This window comes from Bos taurus, chromosome 20 (genome assembly GCF_002263795.3).
Source record: "Bos taurus isolate L1 Dominette 01449 registration number 42190680 breed Hereford chromosome 20, ARS-UCD2.0, whole genome shotgun sequence".
Taxonomy (NCBI): Eukaryota; Metazoa; Chordata; class Mammalia; order Artiodactyla; family Bovidae; genus Bos; species Bos taurus.
In genome coordinates this window covers 23,986,874-24,000,039 of record NC_037347.1, presented here as the reverse complement: position 1 = coordinate 24,000,039, position 13,166 = coordinate 23,986,874, and the positions used below count along the sequence as shown (strand labels likewise).

The window sequence follows — 13,166 nt, the reverse complement described above, 5'->3', positions numbered from 1 at the left end:
TTTGAGACATAATTAAGAAAGAAAAACTGTTCTTATTTAACTCAGAATTTCCAAATTTATCTGACCATATGATGTACATTTGTAAAACAATCTTCCTGCTAAATACTTTGGGGAAATATTGTACATAGAAGAAACTACTGAGTTAGAGATGAAAATTAGTGTCTAAAAGTTCAAAATTAACTGCATCTTCTCTAACCAAAAACATTTTGCAGGAAGGAGGAAGGGTTAAATATACTCTCTGCTGTCTAATATAAAAAAAATTCACAAATCATTAAAACTAAAAAGTATAACTTATTATGACCAGATAAATGAAAAAATAATAAAAGCACTAATACCTTTATTCTGAGCATCAGCAAATTCATGCAAAAGTTATCTATCAGTACTCCCACCTAAGTTTTAAGGCTTGATTTAATATGTTTCCTTAAACTAAAAAGGTCTGGTTACTTGTAATCACTATATGCCAAAGACCACCTCATGCTTCTCCTATACCCATTCTGGCACTGAAGTGGCTCTGTCAAGAGCTGTCTGTATTTTTATTCACCAAGTCACACAGTATAACAGCTGAAGGACAGAAAGTTATTTTGAGGCTAACCAGAGCTCCAGCCAGGCTGAGCAGCAGAAGCAGGAAGACTCTCTGTTGAGGTGTTTTGTCACTGCCAAATAACATTCTCAGAATCTCCAGAGAGTCATGGCATCATCACCACCTAATATCGTATATATTTGACTTTTGTCTATCTTCTCCCACAGAAGTATAGGCTCCATGAGGGCAAGGATATTGTCTGTCTGGTTCACCTGTGTATGCCCAGCACCATCAAAATTGCCTGGTACATAATAGATGCTTAATATTAATAAATAAATGTTGAATAAATACATTTCAGGGATGATCAGAAAATGAGTGGCAAGAGGAAGAAGACAGAATATATAATCAGAGGTCTACAAGAGACTGGATGTCAGTGCCCTGTTCCTTCAATAACCAACACTTCTATTTTCCTCAGCCCCCCTTAATATTTCAGATTGCACACAAAGATAGTTTAAGACTCTTGAGAACAAGGCCCGAGTCTTGTTCTCCATCATGGGGTCTTGCTCTCAAGAAGTAGCCAGTAAGTGTTTACAGAACCACACCAGGAAACAACATCAGTCTGTCTTGAAAGGGCAGAGGCTCCCCCAGAATCTCATGCTCTGGAATGGTCTCCCCGCATGAATAATGTCTCACCCTTTGCATATTTTCTTATCTTCCACACATTTTAGCACTGCTGGTTCTTCTTCCAAATAGGGTAAAATGAGTTACAATGCTAACTCCAGAGTTCAGAAACACAGTTTGAAAACTTCCCACAATTATCACTTCATTATCCCTACACATATGCAAAAAAAAAAATGACCATTGTAAGTGATGAACAATCTTAGTCAAATTCAGAAACACTCATCTATCCCTGAGATGCGGTAAGTAGGGTTTTCCCCCCTAATAAAATATATACTTCAAAGAACCAGAAGAAGAAAATCTTCCATTCATGGCTTTTTCCGCCAATAACAGCTCACCTTGCAATAGGTACATGTCATTTTACCTACCTATATACTTACCAAAAAATCCACGTGACCTGGCCAGACCAGGACAGGTCCACATAGTCACATCATTCTTGGGAGAACCTTGGCCAGTTGCAATCTCCTTTGTCTTAGGTAGCCAGGTTAGGGAACAAATCTGTAATAATGATCCCCAAAATAAAGAATTATGGCAATTTCTGATTCATTGAATGCATTTTAAACTAAGTTTAGGCAGTATATTCTGTCCACATCTACTTCCAATCTACATATAGGGTTAGGCTATTAGAGGAATTACGTTAGTTCCAGGTAAGTTTATCCCAAAGCAACAAAAAACTAAATGTACAAAGAGACTTAGGCACGATGAACCTATGAATTGAAGTGGACTACGATTATTTTATTTTCTTGAGCTCCAAAGTTACTGCAGCCAGTGACTGAAGCCATTAAATGAAAAGACACTTTCTCCTTGGAAGTAAAGCTATGACAAAACAAGACAGTGTGTTAAAAAGCAGAGACATCACTTTGCCGACAAAGGTCCATATAGTCAAACCTATGGTTTATCCAGTAGTCATGTGTGGATGTGACAGTTGACCATAAAGAAGGCTGAACATCGAAGAATTGATGTTTTCGAATTGTGGTGCTGGAGAAGACTTTTAAGAGACCCTTGGACTGCAAGGAGATTAAACCAGTCAATCCTAAAGGAAATCAACCCTGAATATTCATTAGAAGGACTGATGCTGAAGCTGAAGCTCCAATACTTTGGCCACCTGATACAAAGAACTGACTCATTAGAAAAGACCCTGATGCTGGGAAAAACTGAGGCAGGAGGAGAAGGGGATGACAGAGGATGAGATGGTTGGATGGCATGATCAACTCAAAGGACATGAGTTTGAGGAAACTCAGGGAGTTAGTGATGGACAGGGAAGTCTGGTGTGCTGTGGTCCATGGAGTTGCAGAGTCGGATACAACTTAGTGACTGAACAACAACAGCATGATCACTGTCCAGCCAGACTGTTCCCAATTTTCACAGTTAAAGCAGAGCTGAGAAAGAAAATGGAAAAAAAAAAAAAGATACACAAGTTAAATTAACTTGCAACTCACAGGTGAAAAGGGTTTTACAAAAGGAAACTCTTAGGAGCTGAAACTCCTATAGACTCAGCAGCTAAAGAGAGGTGTGTCTGGGTCCTATGCTCTATTGTATATTAGTTTCACAAGATTCTAGAAGATCAGAATGAAGGTGAACTCCAGGAAAGACATTTACCTGTGAGTCTGTGCTTGGGGTTTGGATGCTCTGCCCAGTACTTATGTCCAGGATGTGTAAGCGTCCATCCTTCATTCCTCCTCCAACAGCGAGGACTTCAGTCTGCCAGGGACACCAATCAATGGCCTTTAAAGTTCCAAATAATCACACAGGCAGGTCAGCTTTGGAGGTGAACTCATGAATGAGATGCACACATATAACCAGAGGTTCCAGAGGTGTGCCCCCATGGCAGATCTCCAGAACCTCTGATCTAAAGGCAAGAGCTACTGCCCTCTCCAGAGATTACTTCTCATGGACTAGAAATCACCTATTGTCGTCTTCTTCAAATTTAGGTAACAAGTGCAAGTATTTCAAACAGAAAAAGTACACAATACTATGTTTGAAAAGCTACATTCAACATATCCTCTGGGGCAAAAAATCTGCTGCTAAAATATTTGACATGTACCTCTAGAATCTGATTACAAAATGCAGTCTTCCTCTGGTTTGTCTACCTGTGTCCTTAGGTTCTAGGTCAGAGAAGAGAACAGAAGAGAACGGAGAGCTATACCTGCTTGCTCGCAACACAAAAAATCTTATGTTTCAAATCCTAATAAAAGGTTGCTGCTACGAGCTGTGAAGGACACCAGGATTTGTGTCTTTTGGAAGAGAGGGATTCGATCCAGGGCCAGAGACAAGGCTTGATCACTCAGAGCTTTTGTGTAGCAAAGCTTTACTGAAGTATAAAATAGACAGAGAAAGCTTCTGACATAAACATCAGAAGGGGACAGTATCAGTGCTCCCTTGCTAGCTTTGAGCAAGGTGCTTTGTACCTGTTAGCAACTTGCTAATCAGATAAAGGAACACCTCAAAACTGAGAGAGCTGCACCAGGCCCCTCTCCCACAACATGCATTTGAGATAGCACTGACACAAAGTGAGTCATCCCCAGTCATGAAGCAACTGACATGAATCTTGAAGAAAGGCAGATTTCCAAGCAAATACATTTCCTTAACATAGCTTAAGAGAATATTTCCATGAGTAAGACATACTGGTTTGTTGATCTATTATCAGTTCAAGGTTTGAGTCTTAGGCAAACCAATTTGAAGAAAGACAGTTCAGTTCAGTTCAGTCGCTCAGTTGTGTCCGACTCTTTGCAACCCCATGAATCGCAGTACGCCAGGCCTCCCTGTCCATCACCAACTCCCGGAGTTCACTCAGACTCACGTCCATCAAGTCAGTGATGCCATCCGGCCATCTCATCCTCTGTCGTCCCCTTCTCCTCCTGCCCCCAATCCCTCCCACAGCATCAGAGTCTTTTCCAATGAGTCAACTCTTCGCATGAGGTGGCCAAAGTACTGCAGTTTCAGCTTTAGCATCATTCCCTCCAAAGAAATCCCAGGGCTGATCTCCTTCAGAATGGACTGGTTGGATCTCCTTGCAGTCCAAGGGACTCTCAAGAGTCTTCTCCAACACCACAGTTCAAAAGCATCAATTCTTCGGCACTCAACCTTCTTCACAGTCCAACTCTCACATCCATACATGACCACAGGAAAAACCATAGCCTTGACTAGACGAACCTTTGTTGGCAAAGTAATGTCTCTGCTTTTGAACATGCTATCTAGGTTGGACATAACTTTCCTTCCAAGGAATAAGCGTCTTTTAATTTTATGGCTGCAGTCACCATCTGCAGTGATTTTGAAGCCCAAAAAAGTAAAGTCTGACACTGTTTCCACTGTTTCCCCATCTATTTCCCATGAAGTGATGGGACCAGATGCCATGATATTCGTTTTCTGAATATTGAGCTTTAAACCAACTTTTTCACTCACCTCTTTCACTTTCATCAAGAGGCTTTTTAGTTCCTCTTCACTTTCTGCCATAAGGGTGGTGTCATATGCATATCTGAGGTTATTTATATTTCTCCTGGCAATCTTGATTCCAGCTTGTGTTTCTTCCAGTCCAGCGTTTCTCATGATGTACTCTGCATATAAGTTAAACAAGCAGAGTGACAATATACAGCCTTAACGTACTCCTTTTCCTATTTGGAACCAGTCTGTTGTTCCATGTCCAGTTCTAACTTTTGCTTCCTGACCTGCATACAGATTTCTCAAGAGGCAGATCAGGCGGTCTGGTATTCCCACCTCTTGAAGAATTTTCCACAGTTTATTGTGATCCACACAGTCAAAGGCTTTGGCATAGTCAATAAAGCAGAAATAGATGTTTTTCAGGAACTCTCTTGCTTTTTCCATGATCCAGCAGATGTTGGCAATTTGATCTCTGGTGCCTCTGCCTTTTCTAAAACCAGCTTGAACATCAGGAAGTTCACGGTTCACGGTTCACGTGCTGAAGCCTGGCTTGAAGAAAGGCAGATTCCAAGGCAAATGCATAGTTTCATTAACATAGCTTAAGAAAAGCTATGTTAACATTTCCATAAGAAAAATCACACTGTTTAGCTCAAGGCTTGAGAAAAGTTAAGTTCAGGTTGAACCAGGTGTTGCCATGACAAGACAGGATTAGAAGAGAAAAGAAAAAAAAAAAAAAAAAAACTTCTGCCACTTGCAGTTTATTTCCTCCTGCCACCTGGGGACCTCTGGCCTTCCTGCCAAGGCTGTTAACCCTCTCACTAATACAGTTTAGAAAATAAAATTGCCTATTCTTTAGTTATAAATTACTATTGCTAATTCTGATGTTTTCACTTATACAGTTTCCCATGTTTAACATTTTTTCAAAATTATAATTTTTAATTATCCCACAATATTATATCATGTTATTATACTCTAATTAATGTTTGTTCTAATGCTACACTCAGGTTGATTTTTTTTCACTTGTTTTTTGTTCCAAATGGCAATATTTTTTTGGCTGCACCACGTGCAGCTTGTGGGATCTTAGTTTGCCAACAAGGGATCAAACCCGGGTCCCCAGCAGTAGAAGCGCAGAGTCCTAACCACCATACCACCAAGGAATTCCCTGATGTTCATCTTATTTTCATTTGGTTTGCACTGGGTTGGGTTGAGCTTTTTGGAGAAAGTTGTGGGGCGGGAGAGGAGGGGGTTGTATTGTTTGTTTTTATAAACAATACTCTAATGAATATATTCTGGCATATGTCTTTGTTTCCAATATATTATTTTTTAGGTAAATTCCAAGCTTCAGAAGTGCTGACATAGATTTTTCCAAATAGTAGTAACTTTTTACAACACTAGGATCAGATGAGTACACTAATCTCATCCTCAGTTTAAGCTCATTTATCATTAAAAATTAATCTCCCATCCCACTTGCCCATCTAGAACTTTGCCAACATCCTCCATCAATATGTAGAATCTCATTCTCCTCCCTTTGAATGTGGGAGGGCTTGGGACTGGCTTGCAAACAACTGAATGCACCAAAAGTGTCACTACATGGCTTCTGGAATTGGGTCATAAAAGGTGATGCTGTTGCTGGAAGGGGGAACCCTTCCAGGGCCTGAAACTGGGCTCTTATCTAATACTCAGAAATGCATTGTCCGAGGAGACACATGTGCTGACAAAACAAGAGATTTTATTGGGAAAGGGCACCCGGGTGGAGAGCAGTAGGGTAAGGGAACCCAGGAGAACAGCTCTGCCAGTGGCTCATAGTCTCTGTTTTTATGGTGAGGAGATTAGTTTCTGGGTCGTCTTTAGCCAATCATTCTGACTCAAGAGTCCTTCCTGGTGGTGCACACCTTGTTCAGCCAAGATGGATGCCAGAGAGAAGGATTCTGGGAGGTAGTCGGACCTGTGGTGTCTCCTTTTGACCTTTCCTGAACTCTTCCAGTTGGTGGTGGCTTATTAGTTCCGCCTTCCTTACCAGGACCTCCTGTCCTAAAACAACTCATGCAAACGGTTACTATGGTGCCTGGGCAGAGTGGGCGGTTTCAGTCAGTGTGCTTCCCCTAACGAGGCCACTTGCACCTTGCTCTCTGAAGCACTGGCCCTCTTGCCCTGAACCACGAAGTCCACCTCCCTTAAGGCAGCCACGTGGTAAGGAAGCCCATGTGGTAAGACTACCCAAATGATGTAGAGAAGCTCTGAGACCACATGAAGAGGGAAGGATGACTGGCCAGGCAACACTGCCCCAGCTCCTAGCACTTCCAGCTTCAGTCACTGTCTGACTGCAACCTCATGAGAGATCCTGAGCCAGAACTGCTCAGAAGAGCCCTTCCCAAAGTCTGACCCACAGAAACCATAAAAGATAATAAAATAATTATGCTAAGCCAGCCACTAGGACTCAGGGTAATTTGTTACATAATAATAGGTATCAGAATAAATATAATTAGAAACCACAGACAATGAAATATGATTGTAGTTCATACAAGAAAGACAGTGAAGAACTCTAACCAGCCAAACTTCATTCAAACTAAAGACCTTGGCCTTGTATTATGAATAAATGTACAATTTAATTGTGAAATTAAAACTGAGTTGAAATAAAATATTTGTTGAATAAAATAAATTGAAATTAAATATTTACAATATATATGTTCTATATCTTATCTATATCTGCCTTAATTGTCTTTTTCAAATAACCATTCTATTACACCCCTTGCTGGGCTGAATAAGAGAGCTATTTCAGTAAACACAAAATTTTGCATCTAATTTGAAGAGGCTGAGAAATTCTCTTGAGCCTAGGAACCTCAGTTTTATCACAGGATGAATATTAGTATTTTTTATATTTATTAGTAATCATTCTCTTCAGTACCCTATTTCTAATTAGCTTTTACTACAACCAAGCTGTTTTGGCAAAACTAGAAGCTCCATCATGGGCAGAATCACACAGATGTCAACATCTGAAGTCTGCTCTTACATTAATTGGCTAGCCTGCAGTGCCTGTGAGAACATTTACACTAGTGACTGTTTCTATGATTCCCCGGGTAGTAGATGCCACAAGGCCTGACTTGTTCAGGTTTCCAGAAACTCTATTGTCAACTTAAAAAAAATGCACAGCAGGAAGAGTTGTAAGTTTTACATGGGGCAAAATGAGGATGATAGCCCAGGAGACAGCAGCTCAGATACCTCTGAGAAACTCCTCCAAAGAGGTAGAAGGAAGGTCAGTATATATGTGATCTTGGTGAGTACATACACTCAAGCACCTATTTTCTGCAGAAGGTTTCTGCTAGTCACAAGGAGCAGTCATGACCATGAAGGATTTTAGTGCTTTTCTAGATGTGGGAGATATAAGAATTGGGCTCAAAAAATCAGCTCCTGAACTCTCTGAAGACCTGTTCTGCCTGCTTTCCCCAAGAACACTGTTTCATTTCTGTTCTTCACCCTGAACTCCTTTCACAGTACACTAAGTCGCTTCAGTCATGTCCAACTGTGATCCTGTGGACTGTAGCCTGCCAGGCTCCTCTGTCCATGGGATTCTCCAGGCAAGAATACTGGAGTGGGTAGGCATTCCCTTCTTCAGGGGATCTTCCTGACGTAGGGATCAAACCTGGGTCTCCCACTTTGCAGGCAGATTCTTCACCATCTGAGCCACCAGAGAAATCCTTCAGGGGGAATTGAAAATTAGCAGCTGCAGCAGTACATGATTTAATTCTTATAGAGGCAGATGGCAATAGCCAATGGCAAGTGCCAGTTTGTAGTCGACAATATCTTAGTTCAATTCACTGTATTTCTGATACGACATCTAAGAATATAAGCAGCTCCTTGCAGGAAGCAGCTCTCTGCAAGAGAGCGTTTGCCTGTCACTTTAGCAAAGCTATATTTTAACTACCCTTTATACCAGATGATCCCATGCTTAACCACCAGCTCAAGCATACCTTTCAAAACTGTTGAATTTCTTACCTTGACTGCTGTAGATTGATGTATGACTTTTAGTGGGGGACCCTGTGCATTTGCACCTGGATCATAGGGCCATATAGTTAGCAGTCCATCACTACAGCCACTGGAAAGCAGCCTGCCACCCGGCGCCCACTTCAGACCACACACAGCTTGTGTGTGTTGAAGAGTTCCAACATGGTGTTGGGCTACCCGAACGTCGTGATGATAAACACGGCCCAGTCTCGATCCACTGCCAAGAGGTAAAGGGGCAGGTTAGGACAGAGAACTTGAGCCCTACTGCTGTATAAGCATAACATGAAGTACTGTTCATACTCCCGAAAAACCCCTTAGGATAGATTCAAAACATAGACATTTCTTGACTTAATACGAGTGGAGTATTCTGTCTGGGTGATTCTTCTCACAAGTAGATTTGTCTGACAGTTTCAAATCTGGATATTAAAAATATATCCTTTGATAGATATCTCCAATGGCTTCAATATGATACAGACAGGCATGGAAAAATAAATTTAGAAGATTATCATATTTTCCCAGATAGTAGTTTATGTATTGGACACAGGAAATATTACTTTTCTGGAATTCAATACCTCATATTATCTCAATGAAATGGTGTATATACCATATATATGTTAGACATAGAAACGTATTATTTCCTTTTTCTATTAATCTGCAAATCTACTTGTTCATTCTACTATCATATAAAAAGATAATAAAACTATCTGCAAGTCACAACAAACTGCAATATGATTCAAAATCACTGGATCCAAATTTGGATCCAAATGATGATAAAGGTCCTATCACTCAAAGATAATGAGTGATACTGATAATAATTTCTGCACTAGTTTTCTCCAAGGAGAAAATAAATAAGTGCCTACAATTATTTCTTGAAATTTCTCAAAGTCCAGTGTCAGATTTTTAAAAAACTACTTAGGCTCAGCCCTGAATAGCATTCTGATGAACTATATAGACTCTGCAGCCAGACCACTTGGTTCAAAGCCTGACTCTTCCCCTTATGCTAACCACATGACTTTAGGCTGCTGTCTCAGTTTACTCCTCAAAAAAAGAGGGTGCGGGGGATATAAACCACTTTTTAGTATTATTGCAGGGATTAAAACACAGTTATACACAACAAGAGTTAGCACAGTTCCTGGCACAGAGTACTCCAAACATTTTGAAAGTGAAGTCGCTTACTCGTGTCCAACTCTTTGCAAACCCATAGGCTGCAGCCTACCAAGCTCCTCCGTCCATGGGATTTTCCAGGCAAGAGTACTGGAGTGGGTTGCCATTTCCTTCTCCAGAGGATCTTCCCAATCCAGGGATCAAACCCAGGTCTCCCGCATTACAGGCAGACGCTTTAGCTGCTATTATTTTAAGAAAATATTTTGCTCATATTCCTCATGGATAATGAAACTAAACTTACACAGCATAGATTGTAAAAGGAACCCAAGTATAGAATTGATTTGGCTGCAACAACGCCTCAGGGTAAGTATTTATTCCTTTACAAGGGCATTTTGCGTAAGTAGTTTTAGGTTAAGCGACTTAGCAGCAGCAGCAGCAGTTTTAAGTTTGGCTATAATCACAAAGTTTTGAAATCTCAATTACATCTGAGCTACTGAAAGAAATTATAGAAGGCTCTGAGTTTTATTTAAGAAATACAGTGTGAAGATGAATGACTTATTAAATAAATATTTAGACTGATTATGTGGGCTCACAGGAACAAGTCATTTAACTTTTCTAGTCAAAAAGAAGCAGTTAGACAACTAAATCAGTAGTTCTCAAAAGTGAGGAAGCATCAACATCACTTGCGAAATTAGAAATGCATATTATCAGCCCAACATCAGACCTACTGAATCTCAAATTCTCAGAGAGAGGGCAGCAATCTGGGTTTTGAGGAGCATTCCAGGCCATTCTGACACAGGGTCAAGTTTGAGAATCACTGAACTGGTTATTCTATGAGGTTCCTTCCAGCTCTAACCTCTGTGGGTTTGTGAATTGGAATTATGCCCCCAGAAAGCTTAACATATTTCACATTAGTGATACTGACAGCAATAAATACTGATTTCAACAAAATATCCCTCTAGCAAGTATACAGAGCAACTTTCAGCTTAAACCGAGTTTTACATTTTACTTTAACAATCATTTCACCTGTGATTTTGAACCTCACAATCCCAGTACGAGTACACGCTGCAGACACAGAGCCACCATGGTACACGTGGCCACTGGACCACTTATAGCATCAGAAGGTCTGAACAGCTGACAGTTATGGTAGGATCATGACTGTTACTAATCATGTCTGTTTGGTTTTACTTTGGTTTCAAATTTTATAGTTCTGTTCACCTGTAATCAATTGGTGATGCAAACATAATCGGTTCCAATAAGATGCTTCTCACCTGCTGAGGATATAGTGATTCCAGCTTAGAGCCCCAACTACTGACAAATGGCCAAGCATATTTCTCAGTCGCTTTTTAGTGACCAAATCCCATAACTGAAAAAAAATGAAAAAGCATGATTAATTAGCATTTTCACAACCCACAATCTTCTCAAAGGGCTAACAGCCAGTTAGTCTTGATACAGCCAGCCCTCGTGCTAAGTGAAAGTTCAGCACCTCTAACCCTAAAGCAGTTTTCAATGCTGTCTGCATATGTGGATCATCTCGGGAGCAGAGTTCGGGTGCTAGACATTCTGATTCAATGGTGGGAGTAAGATTCTGGGCGTACGGCATTTACTTTAAAGTTTCTTAGGTGAATTCAGTCAACTGCAAAAGGTTGAGAATCACTATTTGACACTTCTAGTTCCTTCAAACTATGGGAATTCCAAAGCTGGAAATCCACCTACAGTTATCAACAAATAAAATTTGAGTGCCTACACAATTTCTAGGGTCAGGAATTCCATTTACTGCTAAGAGACTCCTTTCCTGCCAGCTAAAAATGATATTCTAACTCATATTAAGAATGAAAACTTTGGCATAAGAAGAAATCATGACAGGACCCTCATAGGCTCATTACAGAGATGAAAAAAACAGTAGAGCCATCTGTGGCCCTCCAAAGTCATTGGGCACCCAAGCAATATTGTTTATCTGTTGCTAATAAACAATAATAATAATACATGAGAAATTAGATAGATTGATGAAACTTGCTAAGCTCCCATTTTAGAGAGCCTATTAGAAAAAAATTCACTACTTTTAAGTAACTCTACTTCTGATTTTGGCTTTAGGTAAGAAAGGAGGACTGGAAGATTATCTATTTCAGTTTTAGGATTTCTCTTCAGAGTTCTAAAAACTGGGGATCTCATAAGCCCAACTTTAGTTTGAGAGAAAAAAGTGAGGGGATAAAAGGAAATGTGACACAAAGAAAGATTGTGTGAAAAAACAAAGCAGAGTATGCCTACATCCTCATTAAACAGCATTCAGGGAAGACCCCAGAATGGCATATCCTCTTACGCCCCATAGCTTCAAGTACCACATCTACTATAAGTTTCTTTATTTTATTAAATAGTCGATCTGTTATTAAAAGTAAATCTTAGGGACTTCCCTAGTGATCCAGTGGTCAAGACTTTGCCTTCCAATGCAGAAGGTATGGGCTTGATCCCTGATTAGGGGGCTAAGATCCTATATGCCCTGCAGCCAAAGAAACAGAACATAAAACAGAAGCAATGCTGTACCAAATTCAATAAAGATTTTTTAAATGGTCCATATAAAAAAAAAAAGCTTTAAAAAAGTCAACTTTGGTTATCCCGCCACTATAGAGAACACACTGTGAGACAGAAACGCTGCCCAGTACTTGTATTTCTCCCTCGCTGGTACCAACAGCCAGGCAGGTCCCCTCTGTCATCCAGGACACAGAAGACACGTAGTTACAAGGGAGACTGAAGTACATATTTTCAATTCTGTTGTGATTATCCCCATTCCAGACGTATACAGAAGATCCAAGGGCTATGGCAATAAGATTTTGAAAATTCCAGTCCAGGATATTCAGATCTATAAGAGAGCATTTCAGATTGGGGTGATTATACAGCCAAATAAAATTATTTTCAAATAAACAACTTTACTTATAGGTAGAGGAGAAAGATTAATGATTTACCCACGGTCAGCTGAAAAACAGAATCATGGATCCAATCAGATCATTAGAAGTTCAAAAATGAAAGCTGGAATAGAATCTTATATCAAGATACACAATAATGCTTGTATCAAGATAAGCAATAATGCTTATCATTTATGCTCATATATATTTATTTAGAAGCATTTAAAAAACTTGTCAGTTTCATCTACCATTATAATTAATACATGGATTTCATCTAACAGATCATTAAAGTTTAAAAGCACGTAATTCTTATGGAAACATCCTTGGACCTAGACTATACAGATGAGAGTTGCCACCATCATTTCTAATCAAAAGACAACCTAACTACAGTAAATCTAGAAGAGGTGATCTCTGGCTTATTTATGATACCTGGAAGTTCTTAGTATTCTCTATCTTACACTCAAAGAATTACATGAGTGCTCAGAGAAACCGTATTTGTATGACCACATACTAAACCATATCTGATCTTATTTCTTTTTTTTTTTAATTTTATTTAATTTTTAAACTTTACATAATTGTATTAG

General features: G+C 39.8%; 1 protein-coding gene across 9 annotated transcripts in view; it reads right to left on the bottom strand.

Annotated features, from left to right (window-relative positions):
* The window catches only part of CDC20B (cell division cycle 20B), a 133,649-nt gene that overhangs the window by 70,943 nt on the left and 49,540 nt on the right, over positions 1 to 13,166 (bottom strand). For 7 of the 9 annotated variants that reach the window (XR_009491870.1, XM_059878730.1, XM_059878732.1 and 4 more), the window contains 5 exons: positions 12,343 to 12,539; positions 10,954 to 11,048; positions 8,570 to 8,795; positions 2,798 to 2,923; positions 1,579 to 1,696 (listed from right to left, as the gene is read on the bottom strand). Coding sequence is in view for 8 of the 9 variants with exons in the window: in XM_059878730.1 (XP_059734713.1) it covers positions 1,579 to 1,696; positions 2,798 to 2,923; positions 8,570 to 8,795; positions 10,954 to 11,048; positions 12,343 to 12,539 (762 nt within the window). In the remaining variant the exon portion in view is untranslated. Of the gene's footprint in view, positions 1 to 42; positions 1,353 to 1,578; positions 1,697 to 2,797; positions 2,924 to 5,297; positions 8,272 to 8,569; positions 8,796 to 10,953; positions 11,049 to 12,342; positions 12,540 to 13,166 lie in introns of those variants that run through there. The other 2 variants (XM_059878734.1, XM_059878735.1) reach the window with 2 other exon arrangements.